The sequence below is a fragment of the Melospiza melodia genome, chromosome 30 (genome assembly GCF_035770615.1).
Source record: "Melospiza melodia melodia isolate bMelMel2 chromosome 30, bMelMel2.pri, whole genome shotgun sequence".
Classification (NCBI taxonomy): domain Eukaryota; kingdom Metazoa; phylum Chordata; class Aves; order Passeriformes; family Passerellidae; genus Melospiza; species Melospiza melodia.
In genome coordinates, this window is record NC_086223.1 from 2,985,341 (window position 1) to 3,006,289 (window position 20,949).

The following is a 20,949-nucleotide window of genomic DNA, read 5'->3' on the forward strand; positions in this document are numbered from 1 at the left end:
CGCGTAACAGTGCCGGTACCGGGCACGGGGGAATGGCATCGGGCAGTGGCACTGGGTGACGGTACCGGGCGCAGGTTAACGCCGCCAGTACCAGCAGGAGGTAATGGCACAGGGTGCCATAAGTGAGTAGTGGCTCTAGCACTAGAATTCAAAACAGCTTCAGGCTTCAACACCAGCGGCTCTGGCAGGACACAAACCAGCTCCAGAATTTGGCAGTAAGTACCAGGGGAGCCCAAAGCAGCACCCAGCCTTGGTTCTGGGAGCAGGAGTGACCAAGTCAGTACCAGGTGGCCACAGACGTGGCTGCAGGGCTGCCTTGTGCTGACACCGGGCCCTCTGTGTTGGTGCTCATTCCCACCACGGGCCTGGGCTGACATTTTGCAGCCACATGCATGGCCAAGATCCCCAGTGCTGCCACAGCCTCAGGCACCTGCCGGGACAGGACGCTGCATCCCCTTCTTCCAAGCTGCCACATCCCCTGAGAGCTGTGAGGACACCCCAAGGCGCCGCCAGCTCCTCTGCAGTTGCCCAAACAGGGAAAGTTAACAGCAGCCATAAGAAAACCATCCTGCGGAGCTCCTGCACAGCTGGCACCCTCAACAGACTCCTCCTGGCACCCCAGGCAGGGGTACCCCGGTGACGGGCAGCCCGGGGTGCGGCTGCCGTGCCGTGATGGGCAGAGGCGGCGGCAGGAAGCAATACTGGGTGTGCTCGTTCTGCCCCAGCGCCTGCACCCACCGCATGGGATCTCCTGGGCTTTCACTTTCGCTACCAGCTCACGTAAGATAGACAGAATTATGTTTTCTGTGGCGTGAAAAAAACTCCGGAGGGAAATTCAGCAAACGCAGGTCCCTCTCTTGGGTAGGAGCAGGGGTGACCCTTCCCTGGTGGGAATCAGGGAGGAGGGACTCGTCTCTCCTCGTGCCAGCGCTGGAACAGGATCTGTATCAGACAGCTGGTGCACCAGCAACTGCAAATCACTCGGCCACTGTGTCAGAGCACAGCCTGAAGTTCCACCTCTCCACTGCTTTTGTGCTCTTGTGCTAAAGTCCTGCAGCTCCAGCTCGGGCTCCTCACTGCCTCATCCAGCTCCACACTTGCAAGAGATAAATAAATACCTGTGGGCTGGGCAGGCAGCAGCCCAGCACCTGCTCCATGCAAACAGCAGCCACAAAACGGTGCTTTCCAGCTTGCCAGCCCCATTCCGTGCCTGGAGCAGCCTTGGGGAATGACTGAATGAGTGACTCCAGCCCAACAGCCCCCAGATCCCACCAAATGTTTTGCTGCCTGTGCTCACCAGCTTGGGAGAATCCTCACACACAAAGGCTGACACATCGCTGCTGAGCTGCTGCCAGCAGAGCCCTGGCTGCACTTCCCAGCGCTCCTCTCACTCCAGACCTCACAGAGAGGTGAGCTGGGACCCTGGCAAGCAGGGACAGGCAGCCAGCAGCTCCCACACCGTCTGTATTCAATGAGACACAAGAAAAGCAGCGGAGTGGGCAGCGCGGGGCCCTGGTGCCTGCCCGTCCTGCTTGGCTGGGACGCTCTTGCTCTGCTGAGTTGCGTCATGGATGTGCAGCTTTCACAATCCCTGGCCCACATAACCCTTTGGAGCAGGCAGCCAGGCGGGCACTGGCTGCTCAGGCCAGAGAACCAAGGTCACACACAATGTCTGTGCCTGCTGGGGCTCTGTCTGGGCACCACAGATCCAGGGGTAGCTGGAGGATCCCAGGGACACAGCGCTCCCTGCACTGCTCCACGTGCTTGGGAGAGCTGGGAGATGAACACAAAACACACTCTCATTTCCCTCCTCTTTCTGCTAGGAAAGGAGGGAAAAAAGGAAAAATAAATTAGTGTTGGGAGAGAAAGTGGAGAGTGCTCCTCGCTGAGAGGGCAAATGGAATCCAATAAAACCCAATCCAATCCAATCACAATTTGTTTTTGCCAGGTCTCAGGGAAAACTCCGAGCTGGCTGGTGGGGATGTTACCAGGAAAAATCCTTCCTTTCCAGAGGAAAAGAACAGAGGAGCAGTGACTGCAGCAGTGACCGATGGAGAGGCTGCCCTGGAGCTGCCCCAGCTCCACCCCAGCGATTCCCCGAAGCGATCTCAGCTCTGCCCGGTTCCCTTTGTGCCTCGGAGAGTCTCGGAAGGCTCCGGGAAGGTGAGCACCATCCGGGCTGAGCCGCAGCCGGACGCACGGGCACCTCGCATGAGCTCAGCAGGATGCCGAATGACGCCGCGCATTCCGGGGACGGAGCGAGTCTGGAGCTCCGTAATGGATTTCCGAGAAAATTGCCTCTGTGTTTGGAGCGGGAGAGCAAAGAGTGCAGGCGGAACGGCCTTTCTCTCTAAGTGGCATCTCAAGGGTCTTAATTATTTCTCAGGAGTGGAAACATTTATTTAGGCGGCTCTGGAGAGGTCCTGACGCTTTTGGCCGCTGCCCTCCGGGCACATCCTGTATGCGAGGCTCCTCTGCAATGCTCCCGGGATGTGCAGAGGGCTTGGGCAAAGCACAAACACCCAAGCACGTCACCTGCGGGCAGGACACGGCCTCTGCTCCATCCCCTCCTGCTTACCGGGAACCGGGAGCTCTCACGGGGGAGCCCAGCCCCATCCCATCCCTGCTCTCTGCATGCCAGGTCTCAAAACAAAACCCCGTTGTGAGAATGCAGCCCAGCTAACGCGAAACAGATGAATCCCCACATTAGTCACAGATTCACATTTTCCCACAGAGGTCCCACTGGAGAGCCAGCGTGGATGGGCCCTGCGGGGTTCCAGCCCTGCTGCTGGTGCAGGAGGCAGCCTGGGAGCAGTGAGGGGGACAGGGCAGCAGCACAGACCCTGCCAGAACCCGGCCAGCCGTGGGCAGGGCAAAGTGGGGGCACCAGAGATGCTTGGAGATGTTTGTCACTGGCACAGCCTCAGCCTGGTTGGTGGTGCCCAGTGCCAGAAGGAGGGGATGATCTGCTCCAGCAAAAAAAAAAAAAAAAAACAAAAAAAAACGGAAATTACATTTTGTCCAAGGGGGATTTTCCACAGGAAACCTCTGCCTCCAGCCACTCGGATAGGGCTGGGAACAACCCAGCAAACACTCGGCCTCAGCAGCCAAGCAGTGCCATTGCTTGGGCAAAGACTCCATAGCTCGTCCTGCTAGCAAAGAACCTCCAATTTCTGCTGCTGGGACACCCACGAGAGTGAGAGCCCGGCTGGGTCTGCAGAGGGCACCAGAACCCCCCATCAGCCCAGTGAGTATCTCTGCACCTGAGGGGGCACGGGGGGCACCCACAGCCCAGCTGGCACCAAGGACACAATCCTCTCCTGCCCAGCCAGTGCCAGGGCTGGCTGGGGGCATCAGGAGCACAGCACTGGGGCTGCACTTGGCCCCCACCCCACACTGGTGCATCCCTGCACATCCCCGTGCATCCCTGCACATCCCCATGCATCCCTGTCCTCCCCCTGCATCCCTGCACATCCCTGCCCTCTCCCTGCCCATCTCCATGCATCCCTGTACATCCCTCTGCATCCCTGCACATCCCTGTCCTCTCCCTGCACATCCCCATGCATCCCTGTCCTCTCCCTGCATCCCTGCTCTCCCTTGCAGAGCTCAGGTTGCCACAGTAACCACTCAGTCCCAGCTGCTCCAGCCACCAACGTGCTGCCACAGGTCAGCCCAGTGCAGCAGCTGCACCAGGGCCAGGGCTCTTCACCCCATGGCAGGGTGAGCTGAGCCCTTGGTGCTGGTTCTGCCATGCACTGTGGGCCATGATGGGACACACCTGTAGGGAGACAGGCAGGTTGTGTCCTCCTGGAATGGCTGGAGGTGGTGATTTTGGTGATCACACTGTGCTGCAGCTCTGCGTCTGACCTCTGCCACATGTGGCAGTGGAAGGCACCGCTGCTTGGCTCTGCTCTGCTGTGTATTTATCAGAGTGTGATGCAATATTTGTTTGGCTGTTGTGTTCTGAGCACTGGAAGCAGGGATTTGGGATGGCTCTTGGCTTGGCCAGCAGTGCCATGCGCTCTGCAGCTCAGCACGTGTTGCTGTGGGAAGATCCTACCCAGCACCTGGGAGGGCAGAGGGGACCCTCAGGCTGGCCCTTGGGGTCTTTGCCTCCCACCCCTCACTGCAGCCCTGCTCATTCAGCTGCAGATAAACTCTGCTCTCTCTAATCCCTGTCTGCTGCCTCATTCCCCAGGACTGTCAATATTGCACAGCTCAGACACCCCAAACACCAGTGGGACCCTGCCCGAGCCCTTGCTCTGCAGTGCCCCTGGCCCAGGGCTGCCCTGGCAGGTGGCTGCCCATCCCCACAGGGCTGCCCTGTGCCCGTCACGCATCCCAAGCGGATTATCTGCATTTGGAAACCCCTAATCCGTTTGCACGCTTGGCTCAGACACTGTCCCCACTCCTCCCCACTGTGCTGCGGGCCTGGGCAAGGAGCAAAGCCACCCTGTGACCTCCTTTTGGAGCCACAAACAACCTCCTGGCCCAGCACAGGCAGAAAGCAAGGGCTGCAGGGCTGACTGGGGCAGGAGGAGGGGGACAGGATGTTGGCAAAGCATCCCTTGCCCCAGTTGCTGCTGGTGCTGCAGGGGTTCCACCAGCCCAGCTCTGGGCACTTTCTCCTGCTGTCCATCAGCTCCAGGAGCTCCCAGTCTGCTGCTCCCCAGAGCACTGACAGCAGAAATTCTTAGGTGGGAGCTTGACCCCATCACTCAGGGCTGGGGCAGGTGCCAACAGGGATGCAGTGGGGCCAGGGAGATGAGGAACCCCTGATCTGCAGGAATAGGGAATCAAACACCACGTTCCTGACACCACATGGTTGTGGTAACCCCAGGGGTTGCAGATGGGTAGGAAAATTCCTTAGTCCTGGGTTCTCAACCCCATCTTGCAGCTGCCAGAGGGGAGCTGGTACCTGGCAGGGCAGGAGAAGGGGGGCTGGGCCTCATTCCCTTGTGAGCAGCACCCTGGGCTGCACCACTGAGACAGGCAATGATCCAACACAGCAGCCTTGAGAGCAGGAATGGGTCTGTGGGGCCTGGGCAGAGCCCTGGCTTGGTTTGACAGTGAAATGCAGTGGGACTGGTTCCCAAAGCAGGGACATGGTCAGCTCAGCCCTGAGCAGGATGCTCCAGGGCACACAGAGGGCAGAGAAGGCTCCAGTGCACCTCCAGCACCTCAAATGATGCAGCACAGCCAGTTCCACATGACCTGCATGAACAATCCCCCTAATCCTGCTCTGACAGAGAAATAATCTCTCCCTCTTGGCCTCATCAGAGCACAACCCCTGGAACGATCCTGTTCATGGTTCCTCTCCTCACATCCACGTGGTATCGCAGAGTGCCGGGGTGGGCTCCAGCAGGGCTGTGTGTGTGCAAAGCGTGTCACTGCCACCAGCCCATGCTCCCAGCAGTGCCTGGCACCCCCAGGGCAGAAGCACTCACAGGGGCCCCAGTGCAGCCCCAGGCCGAGAGCAGCCAGAGCAGGGCCCCAGCGCTGCCGTGTCCTCCCACGCTGGCACCGGCATTTCCTTTACACGACTGCAGGAGACCCAGGCACAGCTCTGGGGCACAGAAAGCAAGCACGGGCTGGGGCAGGCCCGCTGCCCCCTGGCTGCCCCGGGAAGGGCCCCAGAGCCCCGGGAAGGGGCAGCTGCCCACGCCTGCCGGGCAGGAGCCGGGGCCGCTCGCGCCGCACAAACCGCAGCGGCGGCACCGGGGCCGGGCTGCGCCGAAGGAGGCCCCAGTTCCCGGAGCAGGGTCAGGTGGGTGCCGCAGGCAGAGCCCGGCTCGTGTACACCCCACAGCATGTCGCTTCAGGGCCTTTATTTCGGAGAAAGTTCAAGCCTGTAGATACAGCAATAAAATATACAAAAAAATAAAGTTTTTTTACAGTATCGAATGCTGCCGGAGGCGGTGAGCGAGCAGCGGGGCAAAGGGCCCTCATTGCCCTTGAGCAGCCCCAGGGCCAGCCACAAACCCCCTTCCTGCTCCCACACAGCCTGGAGGGGCTTGCCCAGACCCCATCGGGGATCCTCCCCCTGCCCTCTGGTTCCCTGCCACCAGCTGTGATGCAACTCGGAGGGAGCAGCTCTGCCACTGCCTCCCCCACCCCTCCACGGCTCATCTGTGTCTGTTTGCCCACTGCATGGAAAGGGCAGGGAGGCTCCCCCAGTTCTGTTAAATGCAGGACCAACCCCCCAAAAGTCAGGACACTGCCCTTCACAACACCCCTGTCACTGTCCTCCACTGCCCCACAGCAGGTTCCTCTCCTCACATCCACCTGCTCCCTTCAACTCTTGACCCTTCCCACCTTAACTGTGAGGGCCACCCTCCAACAGAAATGCCACATGACGCCCCCAAGAAGCTGCAGACCCCATGCCTGGCCCCTCACAACCCAGAGAGAAAGGCACAGGCCAGGTGCCCCACTGTCAGCCATGCTGGCTCCCCCAGTTCCCCAGGGTCCAACTGGTCTAACTCAGCACAGGACTGGATGCAAGACTGTGCTCCCAGCACCAGCCTGGCCACAGGGAAGCCAGGACAGCCCCTGTGGCTTTATCCAGATCCCAGAATGGGCCACAGCTGCAGATGCTGGTCACACACAGGTGCCATTACTGGGTAGCAGCACTGCCCTACCCCAGGGACACCAGCCATCCCAAAAGGAGCCCGGGCTGCTGGCACTGGCCAGACCACTGTGTCCAAAGCAGGAAGCTGGGGACAAGCACAAGCAGCTCCTGAACCTCTGGGCTCCCAGCAAACCCAGGCTGAGTCCAGCAGAGGCAGTGCCTGCTGAGTCCAGGGTGGGAGCACCTGGATACATCCACCTGCAGCTCTGAGCCCTGTCCTGGTCATCCTGGCCAAAACCAGGTGGGTGCAGAGAGGGGACTCACCCCAGCACCCTGCCAGCTCTAGGAGGTGCTGGGAGCAGCAGGGCAGACCCTGCCACATGGCCAAGCCCCTCTGCAATTCCAGATTTGTGAGTGGGCACAGTCAGGGCAGCAGCTTCCAGCAGCGGGACCGGGGCTGTGGAAGCGTTTGTAGGAACTGTGGCTGCAATCGGAGGCAAATAGGCACTTGAATGAGCAAAAATAATAGAAAACTGTTATGGAAGGAAATAGAAAAAGGTTCATCCCCCTCCCCCAGAGGTGAGCTGCACCACCCCAGAGAGGGGCTGGGTTAGGTGAGGACCTGACCCACGCAGGGACCCCAGCAGTTCCTGGAGCAGCTGCAGCCGAGCGGGACAAATCCAGGGGAGGCTCTGGAGGTGGAAGGCTGAGCCGCAGCCCCTCACATGGGCGAGGACGCGCACTCTGGGGTCAGCTCCATGTCGAAGGTCAGCGACTCTGCGGGCAGACACAGGCAGGGTTACGGGGCCCTGGGCGTGGGCTGGCAGCCAGGGCCCCCTGGAGCCCCCCCAGACTCACCAAACTGCCCCCCTGCGTTGCTCTCCGCGCCCTCGCCGCCGGTGCCGAACTGCATGAGCGAGTCCAGCGTGCGCGGGGACATGGGCAGGTCGATGGTGTTGCTGAAGGAGGTGCTGTCCCAGGGAGAAGAAGCACAGAAAGCTCCACATCAGGGCCTGGCCAGAGCTCTCCAACACCCCCTGTACCCGCTGAGGGGCCCCCAGAGCTCTCCAGAGGAAAGGGGCCCCGGAGGGGAAGAACAGGGCTGTGGTTTGGGCAGCAGCGGGAGCCTGGCTCAGCCCCCACCGTCACCCCAGGCTGGGAACCCCACAGGAACCAGCAAAGCTCAGACAGAGGTGGAAAGAAAGGAAGGAAACCTCTCCCTCAAGCAAGGCTGAGCACACAAACAGCCCCCAAGCAGTGACAGACAACTCCCAGGAACACTCACGGGGTGACACAGATGAACTTGGTCTTCAGGTATGGAGCAGCACCTGCAAGGAGGGAGAAGCTTCATCATCACCCACTCAAGGACAAATCCTTCTCTCTATCCCCTAGAACAAGCAGTGCCCACCCTCTGCTCCATGGCTGGTCCCACCCTGTGGCTGTGCCCTCCAGAGATGGCACAGGGTCCTGGCTGGTGACAGCCAGTGCTGTCCCCAGAGCTTCCCTGTGACAAAGGAGCCACAGAAAGTCAACGACTACCTGAGTCCGTGGCTTCCGAGTGCTCCTGGCTCTCAGAGCGGCAGTACTTCCCAAATGCCTCCTCCTTGGGGATGTCTGGGTACAGGTACACCAGAGGGGACACCAGGATGTTGGTGGCATCCATGATCTTGTAGCCCATGATGATCTCAGCAAAGGACATGTTGTTCAGCTGCTGCTTGGTGTAAGGCTCCACCGACTGGATCTGTGTCTTTCCTGTGCAAGGAAGGAGAATTTTGGTACAGAAAAGGCAGGGCTGCCTTCAGACACCCCCAGAGCAGCAGGGACAAGATGGGCCTGGGGCACACAGCAGAGCACAGGGCAGGACTAGGACCTGACTGTGGTCAGTGCCATAGAAAACTGTGCCCATGGGCAGCACGTGGGCACAGACACCCAGAAGGCAAAGAGCAGCAAAGGGCAGCCAGGCTCAGAAGTTAACCCACACAGACAGCTTGCTGGGACAAGGACAAATGCTTATCAGGGCACCCAAGCCCACTCTGGAAGCTGGAATGCCAAGCCAGGCACCCAGACAGAGCTCATACCACTGATGTCCTTCTCCACCCAGGTGAAGGTGATGCCACCCTCCTTGCTGCTCTCACTGAAGCGCAGCAGGAAGGTCCCTGGGGGCTTGGTGCTCAGGATGGCTCGCTCCCGCTCCTTGCTGATGAAGCCCATGATGTACCTGGGCAGGAGGAAGCAAGAACAACAAATGGGGGTCAGGGCACAGAAGCAGCTCCTCCAGGATGTGAGTCCTGCCAGCTCTGCTCAACAGCACAACTCAGCCTGGCCACTGACATTTTATGGGTTCCCGGGTGAGTTTTCACTCTGAAACAGCAAAAAGTATCCCAGGACAGCACACCTGGCACATGGACAAGCACCCCACGCCATCAGGGTGGAACCTGGGACCCTTCCAAGGCCCAGCCTAACCTCAGGCTCTGGGCTGGCACTCACCCTTCATTCCACAGTGCCAGGATGTACTTCTTGACCAAGTCAATGATGTTGTCCAGCCAGACCCAGAAAGAGAAGCCTTTGCCAGCCATGTTCTCCTGGGGAAAAGGCAGAGAGGCTGCTAGCACAGCTTGGAGAAAGGGAACGGCCAAGGGAAGGTGCTCAGGGAATAGAATAAATTCTACCTTGCAGAACTTGGCCCAGGTGATCTGACAGCCAGAGTAATTCACACCTGGTCCTGAAAGAGAAAAAAACCACAAGCATTTAAATAGAGCTGTCCTTCCAAAGACACCATTTCCAGGGTTTGGGAGAAAACCAAGCACCTGAAAGTGACTCAGGCCAAAAGCCCTGAGGCCAAACACAGGACCTCACTCTTGGATGACATGTACAGGTGGGGAACCACACCAGGGGACAGAGGAATGGGCAGAACACCCACCAGCCCTCTCTTACCCAGCAGTTTCTCTGCCAGCGTGGTGAGCTGCTCGATGCTGAGCCCGCGCTTGGTGGTGGAGGAGAACTGCCAGCTCAGCACCTCTGCCACCTGGTCCCAGGTGCCAATGGGGGGCTTGGTGAAGAAGTTCACGTTCTGCACGAGGGAACACACAGCCCTGAGTGGGACATGGGACAGAAGCAGGGCCAGGTACTGCCCCAGCCTCGCTGTCCAGCCTCAATTTCCCTCTCTTTGACAGCCCCATCCTGACACCTGCCCTGCTGCCCTCCCACACAGCCCTACCTTGGGGTTGTTGGTCAGCATGTTGTACCACAGGATGGATGCCCAGGCATTGGGCATCTGGCAGATGTTGGAGATGACCACCACAGGCAGCGAGTGGGTCTGCAAAGAGAGGATGTCACCACGGGTTGGGACAACTCCCAGGGCTCCACCCAGGCCCGTGGGGGTGAAGGCAGTGACCCAAGCCTCACCTCCAGGTCGATCTTCAGCCCCTGGTGATACACCTCTGTCTCAAAAGTGATGAGGTGCAGCTCCTCAGTGACTATCAGCGAGGCCTGGGGCAGAAGGGGACACCATGAGCACCACAAAACACCCACCCTGAGCCCAACACACGACCAGCAGACCCAGCAGAGCTGCTGGGGCTGGCCTGGCAAGCTGCCCATGTGCCAGTTGGTGCTGGTGGACCCCCTGCATCCCCTCCCAGCTCAACTGCCCCTGTCAGTGGCCAGGCCCCCTCCCAGGGCCCCTGACACTCACATCACAGTTGGCTCTGCCTCCATTGCCACAGCGCTGCTCCCTCAGGGTCTGCAGAGAGAGGGACAGGCTGCAGCAGCAGCACCAGGACACCTGGCTGTGCAGGAGCAGCCCAGGAGCCCATGGTACCCACCAGGTGCTTGAACTCTGCTGAGAGGCTGCCATTGTTTGACTCTTCCATGTTCATCACCTTGGTGTTGGTCCCCAGGATGTTAAACTTGCGGGACCTGGGCAGAGCAAAGAGTCAGGCTGACAGGGCAGGCTTGGAGTGAATGTGTGGCAGGATGTTTGTCAGGAATAAAGCAGAAACAAGAAACAAGGACAAAGCAAACAGTACACTCACCCACGAAGGGCTGCAACATCCCCAGAGTCCCTGGAAAAGGGGGAAGAGACACCAGGTCATGGCAGTGATCCTCCCACCCTGGTGCAGACACCAGGTCATGGCAGTGATCCTCCCACCCTGATAGAGACACCAGGTCATGGCAGTGATCCTCCCACCCTGATAGAGACACCAGGCCATGGCAGTGATCCTCCCACCCTATACAGACACCAGGTCATGGCAGTGATCCTCCCACCCTGATAGAGACACCAGGTCATGGCAGTGATCCTCCCACCCTGGTGCAGACACCAGGCCATGGCAGTGATCCTCCCACCCTATACAGACACCAGGCCATGGCAGTGATCTTCCCACCCTGATAGAGACACCAGGTCATGGCAGTGATCCTCCCACCCTATATAGACACCAGGCCATGGCAGTGATCCTCCCACCCTGGTGCAGACACCAGGTCATGGCAGTGATCCTCCCACCCTGATAGAGACACCAGGCCATGGCAGTGATCCTCCCACCCTGATAGAGACACCAGGTCATGGCAGTGATCCTCCCACCCTGGTGCAGACACCAGGCCATGGCAGTGATCCTCCCACCCTGATACAGACACCAGGTCATGGCAGTGGCTCTCCCACCCTGGTGCAGACACCAGGTCATGGCAGTGATCCTCCCACCCTATACAGACACCAGGCCATGGCAGTGATCCTCCCACCCTGATACAGACACCAGGTCATGGCAGTGGCTCTCCCACCCTGATACAGACACCAGGTCATGGCAGTGATCCTCCCACCCTATACAGACACCAGGCCATGGCAGTGATCCTCCCACCCTGATACAGACACCAGGCCATGGCAGTGATCCTCCCACCCTGATAGAGACACCAGGCCATGGCAGTGATCCTCCCACCCTGATACAGACACCAGGTCATGGCAGTGATCCTCCCACCCTGATAGAGACACCAGGTCATGGCAGTGATCCTCCCACCCTGATAGAGACACCAGGCCATGGCAGTGATCTTCCCACCCTGGTGCAGACACCAGGTCATGGCAGTGATCTTCCCACCCTGATGCACACAAGCTGGTGTGTGGTGCCAGCTGCATCCCAGCACAGTCCCATGACCACACAGGCCTTCCCCCCAACCATGTGGGTGAACCCTCAGGACTCAGCACCTCCCTGCACCCTCCCCTTTAACTGGGGGCCACACTGGTCCTCGTTGTGGAGATTGAGCCCAATCCAAGGGCAGCAGGGATCAGTCCTATCCCCGTTACCCCACCCAGGGCCACTGGAAGGGCAGCACAGAACTCACTTGTCAATGCAGACTTTGATTTTCAGCTGATAGTTCAGCTCTGGGAACTTGACCAACAACCTGCAAGAGTCAGCAGAGCATGAAGATGCTGTGCACAGAAACTGTTCCTGTTCCACAGGGCACCTGGCACAGCCAGCAGCATGGACCAGCTCCTCTGGCAGCCCTGGGCACACCTTCACACAGCCCTGGCACCTGTCCCCAGAGCCAGGGAGATGCTGGCACTCCCCTGAGCATCCTGAGGAGCTCCTTTGGGCTGCTGGCAGCCCATGCCAGGCTCTGAACAAACACCCCAGAGGACAGAGGCTGCCATGGAGGCACAGAGAAAGGCCAAGGAAGCTCCAGGCAGAGCCTGGGGTCAGAACATGGCAGGGAACATGGCCCAGGCTGAGCAGCAGCTGGCCAGGGATGTGCTGCTGCTTCCCATCCCCACAACAGGATTTACCAGAACCCAGCAGATCCCCAGCCAGCCCTGCACTGAGTCATGTGGGCAGCACTCCAGCCCTCTGGGATCATCCTTCTGGGATCCATCCCTTTCCATCACAGGGGCTGCATCTGCAGCAGCATCTTCAGAGAGCCACCCCAGGCTGCCCTCCCTGCTCAGCTCCCCTCCCTCACCTGCAGGGAGGCACCCACCTGACTTTGGTGGTGAACTGCACACCTGTCTTGATGACCAGGGGCCTGTCAGGGTGCATGGGCATGCAGGGCTGCCTCTCCACCACAAAAGCACTGCAGGAACAGCACAAAGACCACAGTCAGACCTCACTGCCCACCCTCCACCCCAGCCATGCAGCTCCTGGCTGCCTTCAGCACCTTTTCATCAGGTTCCTGAAGAGCTCCACGATGCGCTCCTCCAGCATGGGCCGGTGCTGCACGATTGGGTCACCCTTGTAGGACACTTTTTGCTGCAGCTCTTCCAACTTCTTGATCTGCTGCCGGGTCTGTAGCTGTGATTCAGCGAGGGAGGTTATCCTGGGGGAGCAGGGAGAACCAGCATTAGCTCTGGCTGCCCAGCCCACACTGTCCAGCCTGCAGAGCCCTCCTCTTCCCATGCAGGAACACACTCTCCATGCCAAGCCAGTCAAGAGCTGAGGGTGTTTGTGGCTCCAAGCCCAAAGCAGTTTTCTAGGCCGTGCATTACAAACAAAACCTGATGTGCACAGGTGACTCCAGGGCTATAAACTTTCCAGCAGCCTCAAAATCCCCCAGGCACAGAGCTGGGGACAGTGTGACACCTTTCCAGCACTGTGCCCACCATCATGGCTCAGTCTAAGCTGCAGGCCACATTCACACATGCGACCATCAGAAATGTTCACTTTGCAAGGACATTTCCAGAGAGCAAGGGCTCATTTCCACAGCAGGTGTCTGAGTGCCACTGCTCTGGGCACTGACACTGAGCCCCAGGCAGCTCTCACCAGTTCTCAAGCCTGTCCAGGCAGATATTGGGTGGGCCACCAATGCAGGCAATCTGCTGTCTCCTCTTCCAGTCTGCCAGTTCCTCATCTGCCAGCATCTTCTGCACATACTCCATGGCTGAGAGCAGCCCAGCCAGCTCACTCACTATGCCCTGCCAGGAGAGAAAGCAGAACCTTCAGCAAGCTGCGACTTCCCCCACAGACCCACAAGTTTCACATTCACAGGCAAGGAAGAAATCACCCAGGGCTGTGCTTGCTGCACTGCTCCTGGTTCTGGCCATGCAGGAGCTACCAAATTCTAACCCTGAAGAAGGGAGATCTGCACCTAATTGTACGAATTGCAAACAGGATGGGATTGCTGAGGAATGTGCTTTGAGCTGTTTTATTTTTTAGCATCAGTCTCACTACATGGTTATGACAAAGGGGAGATGCCATCAGCTCACATTCCAGACAGCAGACAAAGAACTTAATGTTACAACTTCAAAAGTTTTTTGACCAATCCCACAAAGAAAAGCACACTGACAGTAGTTCTATCCAACCACTGTAAGCACACGTCCCTTTGGTTAAAACAATGCTTACTTCTTTCAAATACAATACCTGCTTGTAAGCCCAAAACCCTCTGATTTTACAGATTCCCACATGCACCCAGAGGGGTCTGGAGGGTCACTTTTCCCTCTTACCCTGCGCATCTGGTCCAGTGCTGTCAGCATTTGCTCCAGCTGCTGCATCTTCTGCCTGGTCACTGACTGGTTGTTCCCGTTCAGGTCCTGCATGTCTGTGCAGAGGTGAGAAGCTTCAGCCACACTCTTCACACCTCCTCAAGTGCCACAAAGACACAACGCTTGCACAGCAAAGTGCAGGCACCCCACAGCCAAGCAGGAATCTGGCACAGCACCTCCGTGGCTCTCCTGCACCCACAGAGGCCACTCCCTCCCCACCCCAGTGCTGTGCTTACAGCCAAGCTCAGTTCAGCTCCCTCAAGGGCAGACCAGGTTTATCCAATTGCCATGCAAATGCCCTGAGAATGAGCACATTCCCTCTGGGAGTGGAGGTTGGAACACCTCTCCAGCAAGTTTCCTTGCAGGAACACACTGTGGTTTGCAGATGCTAATGAGCTGTCATTACCTCCTTGGCTTTTCAAAGTCTTGTAGTTAAAATCAAAGTCATCCTGGAGATTTTCCACCACTTTCATCTTCTGCTCCAGATCCTGGAAGGCAAGAAATGTGATTTCACTTACAGCACTCAAGAATTGTGCTGGGGAGAGCTGAAGGTGCCCAGGCAGACACATACCTGCACCCTCTTCCTGACATCCTGCAGGTGCTGCTCCAGCATCTGCTGCTTCTCTGTCACCACAGCTGCTGTGGGATGTGTTGCCTGTCCCCCTTGCTGCAGAGGGGACAAGAAGGGCATCAGGACAGGGCTGTAACAGGGGATGCTCCCTTCCAGCCTGAGGAGGTTCTGCAGGGTCCTCAGCTAGCTGCTCACTTCAGCACCAGCTCCAGGGCAGCAGAGGAGAGGAGAGGAGAGATGGAGACACCCAGCCAGAACACCCAGGCTGTGTCCTGGCTGTCAGCAATCAGGATGGCCAGGACCAGGAGTCCCTGGGATATGTGGCCACTGACCTGGGCTGCAGTAGCAGCTGTCTGGAGGAGCCGGGACTCTTCCCAGAGGCAGCGAGCCACGATGCGGGCGATCTCCATCGGCTTCTCCAGGTATCTGCTCTGTAAAGGGTCAAACAGGGTCAGCAATCACCTCCTGAACCCCTAGGATCTCCACACCAGGGCTGTGGATGGCGAGCTGTGCCAAGGAAACGCTCAGACCCTCACCAGCTCCCCCACTGTTGGAATTCAGCACATCCCTCTGGCTCTCCTGGACTGCCCAAACCCCTGCCAGGGGGCTCAGAGACCCTGGCACAGAGCCCAAGACACCTGTGGCTTTGATTATGACCCATGGAAAAAAATTACCAACCTTAGATGAGGATCTGCAAGGCACAAAAGCCTAAGTAGAATAATAGTTAGCTTGTCACGGGGTGACAAATAGATTTTTGGGGTTTTTAGAATGGGGGTTCAGGAGGCAAGATGAGGGATTATAATAATGATTAGTTTGTCACAGGGGTAAAATAGATTTTTGGGGTTTTTAGAATGGGGGCTTAGGAGGAATCTGGGCATGGCCAGCCTTTCTCCTTGTTCTTCTTGGTCTCCATCTTCTGCTGAGATGGTGGCACTTTTGGATTGGTTTAGAGTAGAAGCTCACTGTCTGACATAGGTGATAGGGATTGGGAAGTTATGGTAAATATTGTACACGTGGTTTTTAGTATAAAGAGATAGCACCAGTTATCTTTTTATACTAAAAGATAGTATAAAAATTTTCTTTATATAAGAAGGCTACAACCTTCTTATTCTATAAAGATAGAATTTTATAGATAAGAAAATCTTATACTTTCTCTGGCCTGCCGAGTTCCTTCAGCCTCTGTCTGACCTGCTGAACAGACCTCGGCAGGGCAGAGAAAGAATTTTATAGATCAGAAACAATAAACAACCTTGAGAACGAGAACAGAAGAGTTCTGACTCCTCCTTCAGGGAGTCTGCTGGGTGGGAAAAGAGACTTTAACACACCTGGGGGTCACTGTGAGCAGCAGAAACCCTGAGACCCCACCATGCTCCCAGCTCACCTGCAGGAACTGCTTGATGCGGCGCAGGTTGTGCTGGTAGAGGACGTTGGACTCCTGCAGGAAGCGGCTGTACTGCTGGTCAATCTCCCCCAGCAGGTTGTGGAACACCAGCGTGGCATGAGACTCCTTGCTGGCAGCATAGGCCCTGTGCAGGGGAGAGAGATATCTGAGTGCCTGGCATGGGGCAAGGGGCAAAGCTGGGGGGCTCTGCTCACACCCAGCACCCCCTGTGCAAATTACAGAATCTCTGAATCGTTTAGGAAGGAAAAGAACTCTTAAGATGGAGCCCAGCTGGTGACTAATCACCATCTGGTCAAGCAGACCAGGCAGACTGTGAACACCAGCACCTGATGTCTGTGAGCACATCCCACGTGCTCATGGATAGGATCCAGCCACCAGTGCTCTGTGTCAGCCCCCTTTACAACACAGGTCAGTGTTAGCCATGCCTGGATGGGGACACCCCCCTGCTTCTCCTGGCCCAGGGTCTGACACAGAGCACAAAATCCCCCTCCATTCCCTTGATGCCACATGAGCCCCAGAGAGAGAGGCCAGTCCCATCACCAGAGCTCCTCCAGCCCTCTTGAGCCCCTGCAGGTGGGTGTTATGAGCAAAGTCCCCTCAGAGGCATTTGAAAAGTCCTCACCAGTCCTGGCTTTCAATCCAGGGGGCCAGGAACTGCCGGAGCTCCATGGGGAAGCTGTCGCTGTAGAGCTGGTGGAGCTGCTCCAGGTAGCGCGTGTCGAGCTGCTGCAGCTGGTTCCACTGCGCCATCCTGGCCAGCTCGGGAGACCTGAGGGGTGGAAACACAGCTGGCTCCTGCCTCCCTCCTGCCAGGACCCAGCTGTGACCCTAAAAGGGTTCTTCTCTCTGGGTAGAACCAGAGACAGCCAGGGCACGCTGCTCCAGGACAGCTGGCAGGGGCAGGCTGGCCACTGGCAACAGGTTGGAATGAGGATTAAATCTGGTCTCAAAAACACCCCTGGCTGGTCCTGCTGGGAGGCAGGGAAGTGGCTGTGGAGCTTACAGTAAGTGTGGAAGGCGGAGACTGCCAGGAAGCTACAGAAACAGGGAAGAAGCAATTTTCAAGTTCACGACTTGTATCAATGGAAATCAAGCTGACACTAACGAGGGGACTCCAGCTGTGCTGGCAAATGAAGGCACAGCTCTGCGTGACACCAGCAGTCACTTCCCTGCAGAAAGTGGTTTGCTTTTCCCAAAGGTCCCTGCGCTGAGTGATGCAGCATCACTGCATGGCCTCCTCCCCCAAGGGACTCTTTCCTCATTTGTCTGGGTGCGAAGAAAAGAAAGTGGAAACGTCTTCTGTGGGCTGAGACACCAGGAGGGGACAGGCATTGGCACTGACATGGGAGTTAAGAGGGTTTTTAGTGCTTCACAGCACTGAAGAGCCCCAAAGGCAGGAGCAGGACATTAACCTTGAACTGCAACCGCCTGGTGCAATCCTCAGAGAAGTCCACACGAACCAAATCTGCTATGAATGGAGCAACAAGTGAACAAAAAAGGAGAGAGCTGTGGCCACAGATCCCTACAGACCTGGAGCCAGACCTGGCTGATGTGATGCTGCAGTCCAAGGGCTGAGCTGTGAGCCCTGACCTAGCACAGCACAGCCCCCATTCCACAGGGGGTTCAGCCCTTTGTGGCCAGTGCTCAGCTGCAGCAGCTCAGGGAATGCTCCATCTGCCCCATGCAGCTGCGGGGGCCCCTCCTGCTGCACGAGCGATGCTGCTGCAGGGTGGGAAACCCACCAAAAGCCCAGGGCTGAGTGGGAGCCCACCACAGCCCCGCAGGGATCGCCCCGCCTGGGCAGCGAGCTCAGCACCCGCCTCCTATTGCGCCATGCCCGGGGGCGGGGGGGCTGCACCGGCCCCTCCGGAAACAGCAGCGGCTGCTGCCCCAGCGCAGCTCCTGCCACAGCCCCGCTCCCGGCCCCGAGCAGCGCAGGGCTGCGGCAGCAGCACGGCACAGCAGGCAGCTGGGCAGGGGTGCCAAGCGGCTCACAGGCGGAGCTGCTGCAGAAACACGACCAGGTGCCACATCCGGAGCCGTGGTGCACCTGAAAGGCGCAATCTCGGCGTTTCAGAGCAGCACCGAAGCTCCCAGGCTGCCACAGGGCAGCAGCACTTGGACGGGACTCAGCCACTTCCCAGTGCCACAAACAGCCGCAGGGCAAGGCAGCTTGCAGCACTGAACTCCAGCTCCTCCTGGCATGCACCCAAGGCACTCTGAGATTCCTGGAGGAAAAGGTCCTTAAGACATTCCTCACAGCAGCAGCCACCACTCTCAAGGAAGCTCTGATCCTGCCAGCCCTGGGATCCCACACAGGAGCCTCTGCCTGGTGGGCCCCACGGTTAAAAATCTGAGGGTTGAACCTTTCTGATTCTGCTGGGCTTGCCCATCTCTGTGGTTTGCCTCTCCTCCATCTCTGGAATGGAGCCAGAGAGCAGCCAGCATGGCCAGGACCAACACAGCATGATGCAAGCTCATGGGTAAACACGCTGTCCAGAGCTCAGAGCAGAGCTGCTAAAAGTAGATCAAGAGCTAAAGTTCATCTTTCTTTATCTTCCTGCAAGGGCAGAGCACAAGAGTCAGGCCCAGCTGCACAGTGTCACCCCTCTGGGACAGCTCTGCACACTCCAACCACCCCACTGAAAATGGGGCTGTCATGGAAGAACCCTGTATCTGCTTTCTGCCTTCCTTTTCATCTGTGGGACACACCTGGGAACACCCTGCATGTGTGTCCCTACAGCAAGCAATGAGCCCTAGGGCAACATGAATGGGGGAGTCACTGGAAACAGCCTTAGAAGGACCCCAGGACTCCACATCCCCTGCAGTGACAGAGTGGGATGGAGCTCAGCCACTGACAGCACTGCACAGGCCACATCACCACGGTGCCATCACAGGGTCGTGACAGATGCCACCAACATCACTTCACAGAGTCCTGCAGCAGCAGCAGCAGGCACCTTGCTGCCCCCTCTTCCACAGAACCATCAGCAGCCTGAGGGAAAACTGCTCCACACGGCAGCCAGGGCTCTGGCAGTGCTCTGGAAAGGCGCTAGAAGAACTCGGCTCTGCCTCTCTGGAGCAATTTCAAAGCCAGCCTTGGAGGTGGAAAACAGCGATGCAGAAATTTGCAACAGGAGGAGGGAGACGGCGCTGGACAACCTCAGAGCCACAGCATGGGTTGTGATCACCCCACAGGGCTGCTGTTCCTCATTGCAGCTCTCCAAGGTCCATCCCAGCTGCGAGTGACACTGTCACCATCCCCCTCAGGGCAGGGGACACACAGCCCACAGCCCTCCTGTGCTCCAGCACTGCTGCTGCTTCTCCAAGGGGTCTCCCAGCTGCGAGTGACACTGTCACCATCCTCCCCACGGCAGGGGACACGCAGGGCACCCCTCCTGTGCTCCAGCAGCTCCAACAGACGGAGCACACTGGGGGAGTGACAGTGACAGGGATCACCGGCAGGGTGGGAGCAGGGTCTGCCCCGATGTGCGCCCAGGCCAGCCCACTCTCCATCCAGTCTGTCTGTCCCACGGCCCGAGGGACAGGAGCCACCCAGAGCCGGGCAGCAGGAGCGGTGACAGCACTGCCAGCCCCGCAGAGCTCCCGGGGGCTCGTTCACCCGAGCTGCAGAACGCGGCTGCCGTGACACCGGCACCCACGGGGCTGTCACCGAGGCGAGCCCCGCTCCGGGCAGGACGCCCCGAGCCGCAGGCGGCGTGTGACAGCCCTGAGCCCGCAGCCCCGCCGTGCCCGGGCCCCCTTTGGGCTCCCAGTCCTACCGGCCCCGTTCCGCACGGGACCCCCGAGGCCGTGCCAGCCCCGGCCGCACCGGGCGGGCCGCACCTCCCCCGGCCCTGCGGCTCCCGCCGCTTCTCGCTGTCAGAGCAGCCGGTTCGGGCTCTGTCCCCGTGCGCGGTGCCAGCCCGGAAGATCCGCCCGGGCCGCACAGACCGGCCCCGCTCCGCACCGCGGCTCGGCCTGCAGTGACGGGAGCCGGGACAGGCCCCCCCCGCGCTACCCCGCGATGCCGGCCCCGCTCCCGCCCCGGCCCCACACCGGCGCGGGGCACACCGGCTGCCGGCGGCGAGCAGCGCCCGCGCACCCCCCGCGCTCACCGGCGGTCCCGGCGGGCGGGGCGGCGGCTCCCGGTGACGGCGGCGATCGCGTCCGGCTGCGCCGAGGGACCGGACCTCCTGCGGCCCGGCCCCGCCCCTCCGTGACGTCATCATCCCCACTGCCAATGGCGATTCGGTGTTCCTGCGGCCCCGCCCCGGCAGGCCTCCGACAGCCAATCAGCGCGGCCGTTGTGTGGTGCGTCACGGCGCGCGGAGAGGGGGCTGCCCCCCCGGCTATTCCTGGATGGCACCGCCTCCCGCCGCAGGGCTTCGCTAGGCAGAGGCGGTGCAGGGTGTCGGGGGGGGGGCGGCTGCCGGGAACAGCCGTGCGGGAAACCCAGCTGAGTTCCGGGCAGCGCCGTGACGTCACGCGGTCGCCGCCGCCGCCGCCGCAGCCTCTTAAAGGGGCCGCGCCTCGCCGGGCGGGCCCGTGCGCCGTGCTGGGAGCAGCGCCCCCGCGTGGGGAAAGGGGGATCGGCCCTGTGGGGCTGAGGGGATTGATCCTATAGGACCGTCGGGATTGATCCTATAGGGCTGTGAGGATGGATCCCTGTGGGGCTGAGGGGATTGATCCTATAGGGCTGTGGGGATCGATCCTATAGAACTGTGGGGATCGGTCCCTGTGGGGATGGATCCCTGTGGGGCTGTGGGGATTGATCCCTGTGGGGCTGTGGGGATCTGTCCTACAGGACTGGGAGGATCAGCTCTAGGACTGTGGGGATCGATCCTATAGGACTATGGGGATCATCCTTGTAGGTCTGTGGGGATCGATCCCCTTGAAGCTCTGGGGATGGATCCCTGTGGGGCTCAGCGTGTCAGCCCCCACTGCAGTGCTGTGGG

General features: G+C 59.1%; 1 protein-coding gene across 2 annotated transcripts; it reads right to left on the reverse strand.

Moving 5' to 3' along the window:
* Positions 1–5,813: 5,813 nt before the first annotated feature.
* STAT3 (signal transducer and activator of transcription 3) lies at positions 5,814–20,192 on the reverse strand. 2 transcript variants are annotated; one of them, XM_063179137.1, is made up of 24 exons: positions 20,110–20,192; positions 16,617–16,763; positions 15,974–16,118; positions 14,925–15,023; positions 14,593–14,688; positions 14,428–14,509; positions 13,983–14,077; positions 13,303–13,454; positions 12,701–12,859; positions 12,524–12,616; positions 11,891–11,950; positions 10,600–10,629; positions 10,390–10,483; positions 10,260–10,307; positions 9,974–10,057; positions 9,786–9,884; positions 9,503–9,638; positions 9,238–9,290; positions 9,056–9,150; positions 8,647–8,786; positions 8,108–8,320; positions 7,854–7,896; positions 7,427–7,539; positions 5,814–7,345 (listed from the first exon to the last, which is right to left on the reverse strand). In XM_063179137.1, the coding sequence occupies exons 2-24, from the start codon at positions 16,742–16,744 to the stop codon at positions 7,290–7,292; spliced, it is 2,313 nt and encodes a 770-aa protein (XP_063035207.1). In that variant the 5' UTR covers positions 16,745–16,763; positions 20,110–20,192; the 3' UTR covers positions 5,814–7,289. The 2 variants fall into 2 exon arrangements, with proteins under 2 accessions (XP_063035207.1, XP_063035206.1); XM_063179136.1 differs by having other exon boundaries at positions 8,105–8,320.
* Positions 20,193–20,949: the final 757 nt, after the last annotated feature.